Source organism: Boleophthalmus pectinirostris, unplaced genomic scaffold (assembly GCF_026225935.1).
Source record: "Boleophthalmus pectinirostris isolate CB_2022bp ecotype Guang Dong unplaced genomic scaffold, ASM2622593v1 HiC_scaffold_9, whole genome shotgun sequence".
In the NCBI taxonomy this organism is placed as follows: Eukaryota; Metazoa; Chordata; class Actinopteri; order Gobiiformes; family Gobiidae; genus Boleophthalmus; species Boleophthalmus pectinirostris.
Genome location: NW_026571541.1, coordinates 33,163,549 through 33,183,876, shown reverse-complemented (window position 1 = coordinate 33,183,876; position 20,328 = coordinate 33,163,549). Strand labels below are relative to the sequence as shown.

The following is a 20,328-nucleotide window of genomic DNA, read 5'->3' as shown; positions in this document are numbered from 1 at the left end:
AATTACGTCCTATTAGGAAACGGGGCGGTGATGTTGATGTATTCGAAATAACTCGTATGTATGTGTTTACTTTCCGTGGCTATGTTTACACAAAAAACACAGCGTTACAGTTACAGCTGCTGTGAGTAATCTGATTTGTGTCTGACTGTTCATATTTGTACCAGTTTTCACAATTATCTACACAAGGGCAAACTTGTAGTAGTAGTAATAGTAGTTTATTTTCTTCAGTTATGTACTTAATTGTCTTGTGAGCTTTAAACCATGTTATAATGTTGTTACCTCCTCAAAAACAGACCTGGAGTTGTGTTTTATTTCATTCACACATGTTTGAGTAACACTTTGTTTACATCTCCAAAAGCTCAAAATGCTCTGTTTCACCTTGTGACTGATAACCAAGTCACCACACCATAGATCTGATCTGGAACAGAAGTTGACCTGAAGGCTTCCCTTATTTGTCTCTATGGATACAGATATATTTAATACCATATTGGCCACATTTACGTGATGTTTTTTAATTCCGATTTAATAATCTTGAATTAATAAATTCGGAATTAAATTATTCTCCTTTGAGTTTACATGGAAATAATAATTCTGAATTAAAGTTTACATGGAAAACATGTTAAATTGTCTTTATTTAATTCCACTCTGGGGATGGGGAAGGGTTCTGAACGTATTTACGTCGACCGGAAGAAAACACACACTTCAGCTGCTACCGGCTTTTTTGTCATCTTCCGAACCCAGACTCCTGAACCAGCAGGAGCAGCTCCGGTTCAGATCGGGCCCAGATGAGCTGGAGCGGGGAGTGGTGTTACGTGCCTCGGCCTGAGAAGCACTTTCCCCGGGGAAGAACCAACAGCACAGAGGATGGACTGGTCAGAACCACATACAACCAAACAAACAAACAGGAGTTTGTCTGCAAGTCTGATTTTGTATTTTCAGTGCCATAAAAATCCATAATCAAAAAACAGTCTATTTTTGGCAAAAAAAAAAAAGTTACATGCTTTGCCTTCTGTTTGGATTTTTTTCTGAATGGGTCATAGGTTTGTTCCATGTTATACGAAAACAAAAAAGTAAATCATTTTGCATTATGTAACATAACATAATTATGCATATTAAAGTACGGAAGCCAGGAGGGCTCATAAAAAACACAAACTAAGCAACAAATACAAACGCGACAAAAAGCCACAATAAACCAAAAAAGCCACAATGGAAGTGACCGCAGGACTCTATTTTCCGACAGACCAACTGAAGCATTAAAGGGTCAAGCGGGAAGTGGCTTTTTTTTGTTTGTTGTGGCTTTTTGTGTTTGTTGTGGCTTTTTTTTTGTTGTCATTTATTTTTGGTTTGTTGTGACTTTTTTTTGTTTGTTGTAGCTTTTTATTTGGTTTGTTGTGGCTTTCTTTTTTGTTTGTTGTGGCTTTTTTTTGGTTTGTTGTCACTTATTTTTGGTGTTGTGTTGCGACTTTTTTGTTTGTTTGGTTTTTGTTTTGTTTGTGGCTTTTTTGGTTGTGACTTTTTTTTTTTGTTGTGGCTTTTTTGTTTGTTGTGGCTTTTTTTTGTTTTTGTGCTTTTTTTTTGTTTGTTGTAGCTTTTTTTTGGTTTGTTGTGGCTTTCTTTTTTGTTTGTTGTGGCTTTTTTGGGTTTGTTGTCACTTATTTTTGGTGTGTTGCGACTTTTTTGGTTTGTTGTGGCTTTTTTTGTTTTGTTGTGGCTTTCTTTGGTGTGTTGCGACTTTTTTTGTTTTGTTGTGGCTTTTTTGTTTGTTGTGGCTTTTTTTTGTTTGTTGTCACTTATTTTTGGTTTGTTGCGACTTTTTTTGGTTTGTTGTGGCTTTTTTGGTTTGTTGTGGCTTTTTTGTTTTTTGTGGCTTTTTTGGTTTATTGTGGCTTTTTTCTTGTTTGTTGTGACTTTTTTGGTGTGTTGTGGTTTTTTTGGTTTGTTATGACTTTTTTTGGTTGTTATTACTTTTTAAAAATTTGTTGTGGCTGTTTTTGTTTTGTTGTGGCTTTTTAAAAATTTGTTGTAACTTTTTTGGTTTGTTACTACTTTCTTTGGTTTGTTGTGGCTTTTTTTGGTTTGTTGTGGCTTTTTTTGGTTGTTGTGACTTTTTGTTGTGTTGTGGCGTTTCTGTTTGTTGCGGCGTTTACGTTTGTTATGAGCAATCCCGGCTTCCATATTAAAAGCCCTGGAAGAAACAACATAACATGAAACAATACAAACATTTCTTTCAGTGAAAACATCCTCAGAATTCCTCGTTTGTCCGTGTGCTTCCCCGTGACTGCTCAGTGGTCAGTAGCGTGTGACCTGCGGAGCTGCTTGTTTAGCCTGGACTCTGGACAGGCCTGTTAGCTGCTCGCTCTGGGGGAGCTGTGGATCAACCCTCTGTCGGAGAATTAGGCCGGGTCAGCGCGGGTCAGTGCACCCACCGGGCAGGAGAGCCACTTCACTTCAGACTGAACTCTCACTCTCTACTCTACTCTACTACAGAGTCTGATAAACAACACAACTCAAATATAATACATCATTTTTACTGGGCAAGTTGAATCTACTCAAATAATGTAAGTCTTTTTTAACTGATCTAGACCTTGTTTTTTGCAGGTTTTGGTGAAGCAGACGTGGGACCTGGGCACTCACCTGGCCTGGGGGAGCCCGAAGCTGGTGCCCACCCCCACCCGAGGGAGACTGTGCACCACCCTCTTCACCGTGGCCTGGTCTGGGAAGTTAAACATGACGGAAGCTGAAAATAAAAAAATGAAGAATGGCATTATGTTATAAAACTGAACAAGAAAACAATATATATTATAATTTTATATCTTGTGTTTATGTGATATTTATGATGTAATTTGACACGAGTCACTGTGGGTTTTGTCTTGGTCAGAGTATTGTGTTTATAAATAAAACTAAACCACACAGTCCCATTTGAAAAAAGAAAAAAAAGGACTTACTCATACTTAAAACAAATTGTAGATTGAAAGATAAATAGATTTTTTATGAACTGAATCAGGACTGAAACAGGACTAAACTAAGTTTAAACCAAGACTAAACCGAGGACTAAATCAGGACTAAACCAGAGCTGAACCAGGATTGAACCAAGACCAAGGACTGAACCAAGGACCAAACCAGGACCGAACCAAGACTGAACCAAGTCTAAACCAGGACTAAACCAGGTCTAAACTAGATCTAAACCAGGTCTAAACCAGGACTAAACAAGTACTAAACCATAGCTGAACCAGAACTAAACTAGGTCTAAATCAGTACTGAACCGAGAACTGAACCAGGACTGAACCAGGTCTAAACCAGGACTAAACAAGGTCTAAACCAGTTCTGAACCAGTTCTAAACCAGGTCTAAATCAGTACCAAACCAGGTCTAAACCAAGACTAAACCAGGACTAAACCAGAGCTGAACCAGGACTGAACCAAGACTGAACCGAGGATTGAAACAGGTCTAAAATAGGTCTAAACCAGAACTGAACCAGGGCTGAACCAGGTCTAAACCAGGACTGAACCAGGACTAAATTGAGGACTGAACCAGGAGACTGAACCAGGTCTAAACCAGGACAAAACCAGGACTAAATCAGGAGTAAACCAGGACTGAACCAGGACTAACATTACTGCTTTACAGAAAAAAGCAATGAATTACAGTAATTTGTTACTTTTATAACACGTTACTCCCAACACTGTAGATAATCAATAGATAGATTATAAATAGACAGACAGATAGATGAAAGTACTCCAGATACTCGTAGTATCTGGAGTACTTGGTTGACTCTTACTCCTGTTGGCCATGAAGATCTCCAGGGCGCTGTTCTGCAGGAGGTGGTGTCTGGAGAACACGGCTCTGATCTCACTGAACATCCACTTCCCATGGAGCCCCTCGGTGTACGACAGCACCTGCACACAGGACACCGACACTGTCACCAGCGTGTGGATGCGACCGGAGAAAAAGTGTGCCGTTAGCATGCTAGTTAATGTTAAAAGTGGTCTGACAGCAGTTTTAATTCAGCCTCAGTGCAGATATATTGTAAAAGCAGGTCGTCTAGGGTCCAAATAAGACCGCTGTGTTCTGTCTGCAGCTAATTAATACATGAACAAGGAAGTGTGTAGTAGCATGCTAGTTATTTTTAGTCTTATTGTGATGGCAAAACTCCCGTCTCTTCTCTAAAAGTTGAAAAAATCTGGTATGAACTCATTGTGGTGAATAATTAGGATGCACATTATAAAAAAAAAAAAAAAATAAATCAGATATAGTGTCTTTAATCGGTCTAAACCAGGACTAAACCAAGACTACACCAGGTCTAAACCAGGTCTAAAACAGCATTAAACCAGGACTACACCAGGTCTAAACCAGGTCTAAACCAGGACTAAACCAAGACTAAACCAGGACTACACCAGGTCTAAACCAGTTTTAAACCAGTTCTAAACCAGGTATAAACCAGGTCTAAACCAGGACTAAACCAGGTCTAAACCAGGTCTAAAACAGCATTAAACCAGGACTACACCAGGTCTAAACCAGGTCTAAACCAGGACTAAACCAAGACTACACCAGGTCTAAACCAGGTCTAAAACAGCATTAAACCAGGACTACACCAGGTCTAAACCAGAACTACACCAGGTCTAAACCAGTTTTAAACCAGTTCTAAACCAGGTATAAACCAGGTCTAAACCAGGACTAAACCAGGACTAAAGCAGATCTAAACCAGGACTAAACCAGGTCTAAACAAGGTCTAAACCTGCAGTGAACCAGGACTGAACCAGATCTAAACCAGGTCTAAACCAAACCTTTCTTCTGCGGTCACCTGACAGGCTACGCGGGCGCACCTCCGGGCCCGTCCTGACACTCAGTCCTGGTTCAGTTCTGGTTTAGTCCTGGTTTAATTAAAGACAATAGAATATGAAGTTTAACAAAATACAAAAAAACAAAACAAAACACATTGTTTCTGTGTCCGTAATCAAAGCCTTTCCTCCACACAGTAACGCAAAACCAGCCTGGTCACATGACTAGGCTGGCGTCATGTGGGTGGTAAAAACAAGGACGTGGAGCACCGTGTCTGAAGTTGGAGCAGCCGATTTCGATCCGAGGAAGATCGCCAGAGTGAAAACAGTCTTTTTGTGGACAGACGACGAGGTTCAGTTGTTACTGAACGTAACACTGGATTTTAAGACGTTCGTCTGTCATTTGTTTAAACTGTTTTTCGCAATAGCGTCACATGACCGAAGTCACAAACCCACTGAATCAGGAAGGCACAAGGCACAGTGATGTAAGGACACAACTAGAGCTCCTATGTCAGCATATCATTGTTTTCAGGCGTCCACACAGTGCCGGATCGGATCTGTATTCAGATGAATTCGTGGGAGCTGGCAGCTCGTCGTTCCGTCTCTGGAGCTGATTTCCATCAGATAAGTGTGGACAAACACTGCATCCATAACAAAAACGACTCAAATACGTACTAATGTGGATGGGGCCTTAGAAGAACCCAGCCTAAATATGGAGAATTTGTGTAATTTGTGTGGGAATGATACAAAACACAACTCCAGGTCTGTTTTAGCTGACGAGGAAACAACATTATAACATAGATCAGAAAACAGCCTTTAAACTACGTCGTCTTTCACTGGAATGTAAATATCAGAGTGTTTAACACATGTGAGCAGCTCCTAAACCTCAGTCAGGTTCATAATGGCCGCCTGAACGACCCCCCGAGGCCCGGAGTCAATACAGCCCGTCCTCCTGTACCGCAGAGGGGAGAGAGCGCCGATCATTAGTGCGTACAGCTGCTCTGCTCGGCAAAAACCAAGCGCCCACACACACACGCCGGGCACACGGACAGGCGCCTGACAGGTGAGAACAGACCCCCCTCGGCGCCTGTCTCCTCCCCCCTCCTCCTGTGTCCAGAGGAGCTGATCAGCACCGTGGGTCATAATCACACCCCAAATTCAAGAGCAAGAGGTGAGAATAAAGACATAACACGGCCTGGCACCTCTCGCGGGCGCCGGGGGAGGGCACGGCGGGAAAAAAAGGAAAAACTGACACAGTGAGTACAGAGTCTGGCCACTGATCTGGAGGTTGGAGGTTCAAATCCCTGCTACACCATACAGTTCCATTTGAAATAAGAATAAAGGGTCTGTTTATCAGCTGATGTCATTGTTATTAAAAGCCCGCGTTGCATGCTGGGAAATATTTTGGTCGGAGGCAAGAAACACGGTAGCGTCAAACACAGTGCGTAACCTCGCGTATTTATCCCCGATAATGGTAAATTCCTGCTGCATTATCGGATGCACAAATAGAAGCACGGAAGAAGGAAAATGTCTTTTTCGTTTTGTATTCTGAGTGAAAAGAACCGCTAACGGCGAATTAAACGGCTTTCAAACATTCACAGAGCAAACGTAGAAGATCCTAACAAACCGTGGACTCCAACAAGTTCAACAACACATCGAGACTCTTGGAGGTTTTCATCTTTTCTGCTGTGAATGGCCCAGGAGTTTCCACCAAGTCATTGTGGATATCGCCGAAAGTGAATATTTGTCCAGGTAGTTGGCGATTCTGACCAGAAATTTGGTTTGGTCCACCTTTTGTCGGGGTTGAAAAGGGTGATTTGGCTCCATCGATGCTTATGACCAATTTCTGGTCAAATGGTCTTGGGTCCTCTGCCGTTAGAGTGGATAAATAACCCGGATCAATACCCTTTACGTGCTTTCCGTCCGTCATGTTGAATTAATGTTTCTTGATGCCGACCAAAATAATTCCCAGCATGCAACGCGCGCTTTTATCAACAATGAAACTCGCCTATAACAAACTGCATAAACTATCCTCCTTTGGACTTCCTTTCTCAAATGCAAACTTAATAAAAAATGGAAAAGTGTTTTCTTTGGGGAGACAGAGATTCGTAGCTTCTTTGCCACCCATCTTAGCGTGATGGGGGTTTGTGGTCAAATCTGAAACATTTTGAAACAAGTAAAAAAGTTCTAGATCCATCAAGTGTACAAACCTACCCAGACTACTGAAATATAGATTTGTATTTTAGTACAGTCATTTGAGCTCTACTTATTCATTTTTTCAGCTGGTTTTCAATATTGGACTGACGTAGAGAATCCATGTGTCATTCGTTCATTAGTTTTTCAAATTAAACCCAAAAGTATGAAATAAAAAATAAAAAAAATATTTTCTTCATTATTTGTCTCCTAAACCAAAGTGTTTTTTCAATGAGTATGAGTAATGGAAAAAACAGATAATGGCTGTTTCCCATTTCATCCACTTTTTTTTTTTTTTTTTTTTTTCCCCCCGCCGCATATGGACTAAACTAGGACTGAACCAGGACCAAACCAGGACTAAACCAAGACTAAACCAAGACTAAACCAAGACTAAACCAGGACTAATCTTGGAGTTGAGTGAAAGAGTGAGGGAGAACCCCGAGCCTGGAGGGAGAGTGTCCGCAACGTGGGATCGGGCGCATCTCCAGGCTCGTCCTGACCCTTAGTCCTGGTTCAGTTCTGGTTTAATCCTGGTTTTAGTCCTGTTTCAGTCCTAGTTCAATCCTGGTTTAGTCCTGTTTCAAAAGTCTGACATCTCCAGTTTTTATTACAGATTATTACAGATCCATGGTAAAAATTGAATGAAACAGAAAAAGGTCCTCATCTGTTTTTTCCATTACTTGTTTAAACACAAAATCGAAAACTGAAAAAGCAAATCGTTACCTGTTTTTTAATTTTGGTTTTGGATGCAAATAATGAAAAAAAAAAAAGTTGTTTTTTCGTTTTCTTACTTTTGGTTTTATTTTGAAAAACGAACGAACGAATGATAGTGGATGATTGTGGAGCTTTTCTTTTTTTGCAGTGCGCGGTAAAAATGAAGAGGAGGAGGAGGAGGGCGCACGGAAGAAGTCAGAGTGAGACATTTGCCTGGGTTAGTTTGTGATGCTTACGCTCATTTAAAGTGCTGACAAGGAAAAAGGAGAGAGGAGGGATAGAGGAGCGAGAGAGAGAGACAAAGAGGAGGAAGAGGAGGAGGAGGAGGAGAGATAGAGCTCGGCCTGCCTCCTTAATTTCTCCCTGGAATAGCTGTGGTCCAACCTCGGCTGCACACTCCCGAGTCTCTGGAGCTCAATTAAACCTGGATTATAAGCCGAGGAAGAGGAGGAAGAGGAGGAAGAGGAGGAAGAGGAGGAGGAGGTGCTGCTGCTGGAGCTGAGGGCGGCGGCGGCGGTGGTGGTGGTGGTTGTCTCTCGTCCCGGTGATGGCTGTTCTTGACACCTCTGCACCCGCCGCCAACCACCGCCGCCTCCCCCCAACCTGGGCTCAAACAGTTGTCATAGCGACGGGCCCCGAGGACCTACGGGACGGCTGATGCGAGCGAGGCGACGTTGCGGAGGTGATGTGTTACTCGGCTGCCGCGGTCGCACGTTAATGCGGGAATAACGAGAAGGAAAAAGGCGGTCGGACATACGAGCGTCACGGGAGGGCATCGGGTCTTTTGTTTTTATCCGGGTTGTTTTAACACGGAGAAATTCAGCTGGGATTTTGTCAGTTTAGTATAAAAAATCAATCATGTCGACTGAAAAATATGACAACTTCCACGTTTACGTTTATCATTCTAAATAAAAATGAATTCCGCTTTGAAAAGACCATGTAAACACTTAAGAAAAGAAAATGATTATGCGGAATTAAACTTAATTCTGAAGTAAGTGGGTGGTTTAATCCGATTTTAAAGCCAAATTCATTTATTCCTCGATCATGTAAACGTTTATTCTTCTTAAAAATAATTCAGCTCGTTCAGTTCATGCTCGTTGTGTCGCCCTTCTGACGCGATCCAGACAATTCGGCTTCGGACTTTCCTCCACGTCTCTTTGGATTTGTGAGCGGGATGTGGGAGTGGGCTGAGGTAGAGCAGCCGTCGACTCAGTTTGTCTTCTTCCTCCTTCTCCGACGCTCTTCCCTTCTCCTCCTCGGCCGACAGACGTAAAGCGTGACGAGAGAATTCTCCAGCTGCTGCGCAATTATCATCGGAACGACCGCGGAAAAAGTTTGTGTCCGTTGTAGTAACGACAACGACAAATGACAGAAAACCCGGTAGAAGCTGAAGTGTGTGTTTTCTTCCGGTCGACGTAAATAAGTTCGTGTCTCTGTCCAATCAGAACCTTCCCCACCCCCAGACGCTGAGCCGAATTAAATAAAGACGATTTAACGAGTTTTTATTTCCATGTAAACTCGAAGGAGAATATTTTAATTCCAAACGATTTAATTCAGAATAAAAAATTTAAAAAAACATCATGTGAACATAGCCAATGTGCCATTTTGTTGAAAGCATTGTAGATTCCCTTAAAGGTGCATTGTGTAACTTTTCTCGTTCTTGCCCGTTTTCATAGATATGGTATTCCTTTGCTTGTAATATTCCAAAGTATGGCATTAAATTTATCAATCAATCAATCCACAGAGACAAGCAGGAGACACCACCAGGCCAGTTTACAGGTGAGATCTGTGAAGAGTCGAACGTTTCTCACAGTCAAAACATTTTGAGCAATAAATACACCAATAATTGAATAAATCCATCTTATATAAGTTTAAAATTATATTGTGGAACATCACAGGCAAAGCAATAGCATCTCCATGGTGATGAATCCCCCCCAAAAAGTTGCACCTTTAAGCTAATTATGTAAATCGCGGTGATGGACAAATAAATATCAAATAACAATGTCAGAGGTATCGAAAAATACAGATTCTCGTGCACAGAAATCAATACTTATAAATTCTAAAATGAAAAAAATAAAAATAAATAAAAATAACACTTTTCTGATAAAATTTTTGTCAATTGTCAAAATATAACATGCAAAATATATGTTTGTTTATCTGTGAGTTTTTGTACAGTTGTAGGGAGTATTATCTATTACATAAAGGCGAGATGTTGTCCAATTGCAGTTAGTATTATCTAGTACATGAGGGTCAGTTGTTGTGCAGTTGTAGGGAGTATTATCCGTTATATAAGTGTCTGTTGTTGTACAGTTGTAGGGAGTATTATCCGTTATATAAGTGTCTGTTGTCGTACAGTTGTAGGGAGTATTATCTGTTACATAAGTGTCTGTTGTTGTACAGTTGTAGGGAGTATTATCTACTACATAAAGCTGAATTATTGTACAGTTGTAGGGAGTATTATCTAGTACAAAAGGGTGAGTTGTTGTACAGTTGTAGGGAGTATTATCTAGTACAAAAGGGTGAGTTGTTGTACAGTTGTAGGGAGTATTATCTACTACAAAAGGTTAGTTGTTGTACAGTTGTAGGGAGTATTATCTGTTACTTAAGGTTGAGTTGTTGTACAGTTGTAGGGAGTATTATCTAGTACAAAAGGGTTGAGTTGTACAGTTGTAGGGAGTATTATCTAGTACAAAAGGGTGAGTTGTTGTACAGTTGTAGGGAGTATTATCTGTTACTTAAGGTTGAGTTATACAGTTGTAGGGAGTATTATCTGCTACATAAGGCTAAGTCGTTGTACAATTGTAGGGAGTATTATCTGTTCCATAAGGGTGAGATTTGTACAGTTGTAGGGAGTATTATCTGTGACATAAAGCTAAGTTGTACAGTTGTAGGGAGTATTATCTAGTACAAAAGGGTGAGTTGTTGTACAGTTGTAGAGAGCATTTTCTGCTACATAAAGATTACTTTTTGTGCAGTTGTAGGGAGCATTATCTAGTACATGAGGATGAGTTGTTGTTCAGTTGTAGGGAGTATTATGTTGAGAGGAAACGATGGTTAAAATCTGTAAAAAGTGGATTTTTCAGAGCAGTTCCGCTTTAATATTCGTAGTTGTGTGTTTGTAATGATCGGTGCCGTCTGAGTTTGTAATTGTGTTGTTTCCGGTGATATTCAGACTCACTGACAGCTCGATCTGCACCAGAGCCTCAAACCACTCACACGGAACAGATGAATCACCTTCACAATGACGAGCAGCGAGGGGAATATGTTTATCTCTACAGTCCAATGTTTCACCCGACTAACAGTAATACTCCATTTTACACTACACTGATGCACAACCCCAGAGGAAGTTTAAAAAATGGAAGAAAAAAAAACACCAAAAACTTTAAAGGGCCCATTTTATTTATTTTCTGATCTATGTTATAATGTTGTTTCTTCATCACAAATAACCTGGAGTTGTGTTTTGTTTCATTAACACATAAACCCTGCAGATTTAAGATGAGCTCCTAAGTCTAGCACAATCATTGGTGCAAGGCAACAAAGTACAAAATTAAAAGTGCAATGCTTAAGTACACCTTTTACATATCTGTACTTTACTTAAGTAGATTTTACAGTGGATACGTTTTACTTTTACTTCACTACATTTGAGAGCAGAAATCTGTACTTTCTACTCTATTACATTTTAGATCTAGACAGAAAAGTTAAAAAGTACTTTTCTTTAAGGTTTGAGACCTGCTAAAAAAAATGCAGACTTTTTTTGGGCGCATTATTTGAGTATCCATCCCAACTTTGAGCAAACTAAACAACAAAAACACAAAAACGGCTAGAAAAAGTAAGAAATCAATTGAATTACTTAAAATCAACTGAATTATTTTTCAAAATCCCTACATTTCATGCTTTAAAGGTTGTATGGAGGATTTTTTTTGTTTCAAACTGTCAATGAAAGATTAAAATACCATTACAGAGACGCAGCAGCTTTGTAATTATGCTGACCAAAAAAAAAAACTACGAAAATCTATCAATTGTGGACGTAGTGAGGCCAGATAAACATGGGTTGTCAATCAATCTACCTAGTATAACTGACTCGTCGGAGCGCGGGGATTACGTGGTTTACGCAGCGGTTCTTAGAGGCTTTTTCGAACTGTTGCTTCCTCGCATTTCGCACAAAGTTTGTCGCGACGGCGGACGAGAATCCACGAACTACAACTTGAAACAGGTACTTTAATACTTTTACGTAAGTAGATTTTTTCATGTGATATTTTTACTTGAGTAACTTTTTGCCCCCTGTATCTCTACTTTTACATAAATAACAATATTGAGTAAAGTGTAATCACACTTCAGTGCTGGTTGTATGGAAGATAATTTGTTTAATCAAAATTCACAGTTAAAAATGTTCACAGCAAAGATCCAACATGCCAAGACAGAAGCAATCGCTCATGTGTGAGTGAGGAGAGTGGATCTATAATAAAAACTGGATAAGCCCCTCCTCGTCTGTCCTGGCTCCAGACCGACTAGTGGCCACTCCAGGTACTGCAGCTCCAGGGAGCTTGGGCCCAAAAAGAATTCTCCCGCAGAGTGCAATGTATTTTTTCGGAATTCAAACTGCCCGTGTTCGGCTGACAGGACATCGACAACTTTCACAAAGATCAGATTTTGTAGGGATTCTTTTCTATTTTCACAACATAAACCTTTTAAAATGTTTAAATCCTCAAAGTGCCTAAAAGTTAGTTTTGTAAGACTTCACCTAGCCCCGCTCTGAACCCGCTCTAGCAGCTCTCGTTCTGATTGGTCCAAACGCTCCACGTCATGCACGTTACAGACGTCATACAGGTGGGAGGAGCTCACCCGTATTAAGGAAGTAAATGCGGAAGTGAACATTTTTTTGAGCACAGGCCACCGAAAACAATACAACACCATTTTAGGTTCACCTTCCAAATTTTATTATAGTTCTATGGTGAGGAGGACAGCGGCTGTTTCCTATTGGCTGTTCACATCTGTGGGCGGGGCTTACAACTGAAGAAATAAAAGAGATGAGGTTTTGATGAGGTTAATTCTGACCAATCAGATCGCGTCACCGCACCATTTCCTGCTTGTTACTAAGTAAAATCCAATAACTTTGGATCTTTGCTTGGCAAATTTTACAGTCTTTCCTACGAATAACACTGTGAATTTTGACACTTGAAAATATTTGTGCTGAATATTAAAAAGGTGATTTTTTTTATACTGTATATTTTTATATATTTATATTAAAAACACTTTCAAAATGTACACTTAAAATTTCAGCAACTAAAAATCTGAATAAAACAAATTCCAACATGTTTTTTTCAGTGTTAAAGTGAGAAATTCAAGGACATTTAAAATCCAAAATCTAACAAAACAAATTATCTTCTATACAGTTCCACAGAGGGAGAGTGCATCAAGGTCAGTGCAAAACCGCCGCCTATTTTTATACGCTACAAACATGGAGCTGATGTGACAGGTCTGGGCCAAAGGCTGAGCTGTCCACAAACGAGAGGCTAAAGAGGCCACCGTGATTTTAAAGAACAGTCCTTTATTTTACACAAACATGACTCTTGTGAGCTTTAGTCATGTTCTAATGTTGTTACCTCCTCAAAAACAGACCTGGTGTTGTCTGACAATCCATGTAAATCAGTGTATCATTCGTTCATTCGTTTTTTAAAATAAAACCAAAAATAAGAAACGAAAAAACAACTGTTTTCTTCATTATTTGTCTCCAAAACCAAAATGAATGATTTGTTTTTTCAGTTTTCGATTTTGTGTTTAAATGAAGAATGGAAAAATAGGATAACGGCCGTTTCCTGTTTATGTGACTTCCGTGACTGTGATGTCGGACTTTTGCACCGCATACGGACTGAACCAGGACTGATCCAGGTCCGGGACCAGAGCGGGACTGAGACCGGGACTAGACCAGGACCAGAGTGGAACTGAAACTGAAATCAGAGCGGGACCAGACCGGAACTGAGACTGGGACCAGAGCGGGACCAGAGCGGACTCTGAACTTTGACTCCGAGCCTCCAGGGGGTCCGAGCCTCAGCTTCGAGCTCCGGCCCTGCCGTGGGCTCTGAGCCTCCCGTCTGGTCCCGGCCTTGTCTTGGTCTCAGGTCTGGTCGGTTCAGCTATAGAGACATTATTTATTTAAAATTTTGTTATTATTTTATATTCCACTTGTCCTGGATTCAATGTTAAAGCAAAACTATTATTAAACATTTATTTTAATAAGAAAAGATTTAAAATTACATATCTGGAAAGAAGAGAAAACATGCAGATATTGTTGAAATAAATATTTAGTTTGGCCACGACTTAGTCCCAGTTTTTAATTTTGGTCCTCTGTGAATTTGAGTTTGACACCCCTGCACAAGACGGTTTACAAGAATCTCGGAAGTTGTAGAGCGCCCAAACAGTGAAGAGCTGTGAAGCCATGACGCCAAACTCAAGCGTCTGTCTGGGTCCCTTTTGTGGAACAGCACAACAGTAAACAAATCGGTCGAGATGGATGTAGATGAAGACAGACATTCTGTGTTGGTGACGATTCCCGAGATCGAGGGTTTAAAGCCGGAACAAAGAGAATTTTTGGCAAATTTTAGGCGTTTTTGCCCTTCTTCCTACAGGATTTGGTGCATTACACACATCACAAGCAAACAGCAGCGATTGGTTAAATTTAAAAAAGTACCCGCCTACTGTCGAGCGAACAAATCCTAATGCTGCGAGGTCAGAAGGTTTCCACGAAATGAAACCGTCTGTTGAATCAGGCTTTTATAATATTGTTTTAGCTCCTCAAACAGAGTTGTGTTTCGTTTCATTCACACACGTTGGAGTAAAGCTCACAAGAATCAAGTTTGCGTAATAAAGCACCTTTAAAGCTGCATTGTGTAACTTTCCTAGTGGAGGGTCTGTCAAATGCTTTTCTCCATTGAGGCGTTATTGTTTTGTCTGGAATGTTTCACAGTATGGCATTAAACCTTTCTATCTCCATGGAGACCAAACCAGACCAAGTTACAGGTCAGATCTGTGGAGAGTCAGTCAGAATGCCTGTTTTTCTGAGCTATAAAACTGAATAAATGTAAGGTAGAGCTGTTTAATGTCATACTGTGGAACATTCTAAACAGAGCAATGACATCTCCATAGAAACAAGCAGGTGATGGACCCTCCACCGGTAAAGTTACACAACGCACCTTTAAAGAAAACCACAAACCACAAAAATCCAAACGTGACGCGAGCCTTGGACGTTTGACGGGTGGTTTTTGGGGAGGCCCAGCTGTAAAAAATGCCACTTAATGAAGGTGTCTGCGGTTGGTGTCCCCGGCCTGTCCCCGGCCTGTCAGCGCGTCACCACACAGACAGGCCTGCCAGCTGGAGACTTCGGCCCCAATCTAATCACCGCACCAGCAAGGGCCCCGCGCACTCTGCCTCTGTCACGCTCAGGGGCCCGCAGGGAGCAGAGGGGAGTGTGTGTGTCTCTGTGTGTGTGTGTGTGTGTGAGGGGAGCGGGGGGGTGGCGGGTCTTTGTTTTCGTGCTCATAATGAAGAGCTGCAAAGATGGGCGACTTGTGTTCTATTATACTGATGTAAATTGGTGTGATGTAGGTGGAGCGGAGTGTCTTGCCCAAGGGCACAACAACAGCGGTAATTGTGAAGAGAGGAAAATCAACTTATCAAATCAAATCAAATCAAATAAATACACAGGGTTCCCACAGTCATAAAATCCTTGAAAAGTCATGGAATCTGAAAATGTCATTTTCCAGGCTTTGAAAAGTCATGGAATTTTGTAAATTTAGTATCTTTTTCATGCAACTACAGTGTTTTGTGAAGTTATCATTAGGCTATTATGAGTACAGTCGTCCCTCGTTATATTGTGGTTCACCTTTCGAGGCCTCACTTTTTCGCAGATTTTTTTTAACTTTTAGTGCAATTTTGCATGTTTTTTTTTTTTTACAGCGTATGATTGCGCATTGTGTTTCTCCCCCCTGCGTCCTGATTGCCTGAGGAATTGTAGACTACTGTCAATCAATCTCCTCCGTGCCGTGTCTCCTGTACAGTACAGAATGTGTTCAACTTGATAAATTTACATAAATGTTCGAGCTCTATCAGTGTGATTCGGAAGTGCTGTATGTTTACAAGTTTTCTCCCCGACAAAATCCACAATGTCGACGAAACGTTCTGCACCGACAAAGGCTCCTGCGGTCGCACCAAAAGGCAGAGGAAGATGCAAACCATTTCATGACGGAATAAATTAAGATTTGGTTCGTTACATAAAGAAGGAGGAAAATAATGAAAGGATGACAGCAGCAATAATTTTTAAGAAAGAACAGCGTTTTCGGGACTTAAAAACGCAAAAATCTGAAACCACCCACCAGAGTAGAAAAGTTGAATATGCTCCGCTGTAGTGTTTCTGTCTACACTGCCCAAGACGCAAAACTCTGGTCAGATCTATGTTATTGGGTTCTTTTTTCAGACCAAGAGTTTGTTTTCATAGATGACAGTTTCGATTGCTCACTAGCTGTCTTCCTCAGAGTCACGTGATGTTGCTGTGACGTGTCTGGTCAGCAGATTTAAACAGGTTTTGTCGGTGTCTTTCTACTGGTGGAGGCAGGACAACAGCGCCATCACCCAATAGCATAAAATATCAGAAGACCAGATGAACCTCATTGGACTATCTGGTCAGATGTGCTCACTTCGCGTACACGTTTACGTCACATACATACAGTACACAGAAACAAACACGTCGGATCGTCCATGTGTCAGACCGTCAATCTACAGTAATAAACTTACAGGAGGCTCCCAGCAAATCTACAGAATCTGCAGAGATACTATTAGACTACGTTCAGACTGCAGGGCTTAATGCTCAATTCCGATTTTTTTGTGAAATCCGATGTTTTTGTGAGGTCGTTCACATTTCCAAATAAATGCGACTTGTATGTGATCCCCTGTGTGAACATTAAATGGCCCGAAAGTGTCCCACATGTGACACTGGAGACACGACGACGTCAACCACAGCGAGCGTGCTCTGTGTTTACGGAAGTTGTCCAAACATGGACGCGAGCATTGAGCAACTGGAGATTTAAAAGTTCCTCTCGTACCGGAGCCAGAACATGAACAACTTACTTATTTTAAGGAGGAGATTGAGAAGGAGAAGGACGAGGTTTTTGGCCGTGGTGTTTTGTGGGACAGTGGCAGCGACGTCCGTTGAAAGGAACGTGTGGATGTGGAGACGTAGCCGAGTGTGGTGAGTGGTGATGTGCTTCGCTTCAGTGACACGGAGTTCATTAACAATTTTCACCTACTTCAGCGCAGAATAGTGACGTTTGTGGCTTGTTGATAATGTGTAGGTCTAATGAATGCGCTTTGGCCGTTCAAACTGAAGTCGCATGTCAAAAGATCGGATATGTATCGGTTTCAGGACCACATATCCAAGTGTCCTGGGTCGCATTTTAAAAAAATCTGATCTGTGTCGTTCAGACTGTCATTAAAAGATAAGATACAGGTCACACAGGGGCCAAAAAATCGGATTTGGATCACTTCAGGCTGCAGTCTGAACGCAGCCTTAGTGAACAGAGAAGGATCTGCAATCACCTCTGTCAAACTCTGGATGCTCCAGGTCGTCGCAGGTGAGTCAGATGGATCTGGACGAGACCTGGAGAACCAGTCGATGGTGGGACAACTTTATGGAAGGAGGAAAATGCGTAGCATGAAAACTTCCGTATGTCCAAAGACGCCCTTGTTGCTTTAATTACAAACATACCCAGCCAAATTCCACACACTTTTGCATCACCGTATGCATGCAGATTTCCTCCTGAAAACACTCATCTAAACGTGGAATAAAAAGTGAAGATGCGACGCCACTTTTGCTTCTTCTGTTCAGACCGTCATCATATAAACGTAGCCTAAATATGCAGGATTTGTGTGTTAAACATGAATGAAACAAAACACAACTCCAGGTCTGTTTGTGATGAGGAAACAAGATTATAACATAGATCAGAAAACAGAGTAATATTGGCCCTTTAGTGCTGTGTTGGTTGACGTGTCTTGCCCAAGGACACAACAAAAGATAGCGACTAACGTGACTGGCACAGCTGTACGAACCAACAAAGCTTCCCACCATCTGTGTCTCTCTAATTCTTACTGACAAATATTGATGAACCCTTTCAGAAGATTATTTTAAGTCTCATCATATTGCACCATTTGAACGCCATAATGCAGTTTAACATGGCCATCTTCTCTCCTCTTTCTTCCTGCTGGTTTCCACTCTGCGATTTGACAGAGGGCAGGGCGCATCCAGATCCCGCAACATCACAGCAGCTCGTTCTGACAGGCCCAATGAGGAGGCGACGCCGTTGTTTAGTCTCCTATAGGATCGCACGCGGAAACGGGACGCAGCCCACTTAATGCACAGAGATCTAACCAAATCAGATGTGACTCGGGCGCAGGTTTAACTCCTGATTGGCAGAGACAGGCGGTATTAATAAACCCAACCATGCATTTTCTCATAAACGTGATGTGCATTTCCATAAACAGATTCGCTCTCTGGTTCTGCGGGCCGATACGAGCTCTGTCAACGCGCATTTTCAGGTGCTACAACACTAGACGTGTGCAAATAAATATGGATTAGAGATGGGTTTCTGAAGATAAAGACATACTTTGGACAGGTTGGAGTTATCGTTAGGGCATGATAAGGTCTTATGATACACAAAACTGACTCTTGTGGGTTTGAAGCCGTGCTAGAATGTTGTTACCTCCTCAAAACCAGACCCGGAGTTGTCTTTTGTTTTGTTTTATTCGCACACATTTGACTAAAAATATTAGAAAGTTTCCATCTCCAAAGCTCAAAATGCTCTGTTCCATCTTGTTCCACGGAGCCATAGTCAGGTGGAGTGATATGAGAAGTGGAAGCTCTGAGTCCATTTCATCTGTAATCGTGAAAACATTAACGCAACATTACTTAAAAAAGGACAGATTATGCTTGTGTCTCCTACATAATTACAGTCTATCAGTGGCGGAGCGTGCATTTCACACCTAGGCCTTCAGTCGTGCTCCGTCTGAAACAGTCCACTCCTCAAAAACTATTTTATGGCTACAAATGCATCTTATTCTAACACAGAGAAGAGGGGGGTGTGCGGTGCATGGAGAAGAAGTGAGAAGCGCTGGTGTGCTAAACCAGGACTAAACCAGGACTGTTTGTCACGACAGGCCAAAAGGTGCGCCCGCGTAGACTCTCGGGTGACTGCAGACGAAAGGCATGGTCCTTTCGTCTGCAGTCAGGGGGCTTCACGGGGCTCAGTGCAGCTGTCGCCCGATCGCGCTTTGCAGACACCCTGCTCCGTGGGCTCCAGGTTATCTCTCTTGCTCTCTCTCAAGTCCTAGACCTGGTTTAGACCTGGTTTAGTCCATATGCAGTTTGCTGCTTTGGCTGGTTCGCTCTCTGACTGTTCAATCAGCGGGTCTGAATCCGGTGATGTTGTCGTACGTCTGCTGAAGGTCCTGGTGACACCAACTCAAAATCCGATTGGTTGAAGCACCAGTTTCATGGACATTTATTTTGTGTTCGAGGGACTGCAGCACGGATTGTGAATGCATCAGGCAGACTTTTTTGACTTTGACTCTGCCTGGCAACAAGTGACAGCTGAAATGTGATTGGTCAAATGCTTTAATATGAAAATACATGTCTGGAAACACCACCATCGGAAAAGCTCTGAAAGGAAGAGGACAGACCACTTGGAATTATTAAATAATAATTAACATCAGTCTGTGATTCAGAGATTTTTTAGGCCAGCAGAGAAGTCCTTGCAGGCCTCTGACGCCCCACTACCGATGAAACGTATGATTAAGCTAATAGTAATAATAAACACATTGCCTTTATTTTAAGAAAAGTGTATTGTGCCTAAATTTGTCTCTGCATTTTGGATAGAATCGTCCATGTTGATGACAGAGGTAGAGGATTTCATTATAGGACTTGTCTAATTCCTGTATTTTTACATTTACCTTTTTAACTTTTTTCCACAAACTGCCAAATCACTGACGTAAAACTATGAATATTTACCCCAGATTTTATCCCACCAAACCAAGTAATAATCAGAAAAAAACTGAAAACCACTTTAACATTGCCACATTGCAATTTGGAGTTCTACGTTGCTATGGCAACAGTCAACATTCTCCTTCTCTTCAAGCCCATTGGTCGTCGCCGTGCCAACGACATTCCATGCTTCATGACATCACACTTCAAAGCTGGACACATCTCTGGTTTTGTATAAGTGAGACGCCGCCAGAAGACGAGACACAAACAGACACGTTACTCGATGGCGACTACTACGATCTACAAGATGGAAGCAGAAAGACCTACGGAGGTTTACAAATCAGACTTGACGCGTTTATATGATCTTGCTGCGTTGCACGATCTGCAAGCCCATAGAAGAACTTTCCACGCTGAAGTACGAGCGGGAAACTATGTTGGCTTTGGCTTTGGACCCACAAAACAAAAGGCTAAACTAGATGCAGCCAAGAAAGTGGTGGAGGAGCTGAAGCAGCTCCCAGTGCCACAGAATGTGACTCCATATTGGGAGAAACCCCACGTAGATCTGGTGGACCCTGTGGAACGTCCATTCTACTTTTATAACAAGAATCCGATCACCGCCCTC

General features: G+C 41.7%; 1 protein-coding gene across 1 annotated transcript in view; it reads right to left on the bottom strand.

Annotated features, from left to right (window-relative positions):
- The window catches only part of LOC110174043 (neurobeachin-like), a 783,761-nt gene that overhangs the window by 149,790 nt on the left and 613,643 nt on the right, over positions 1-20,328 (bottom strand). The window contains exons 44-45 of the mRNA XM_055166710.1: positions 3,775-3,892; positions 2,635-2,737 (exon numbers count right to left, since the gene is read on the bottom strand). Coding sequence (XP_055022685.1) covers positions 2,635-2,737; positions 3,775-3,892 — 221 coding nt within the window. The remainder of the gene's footprint in view (positions 1-2,634; positions 2,738-3,774; positions 3,893-20,328) is intronic.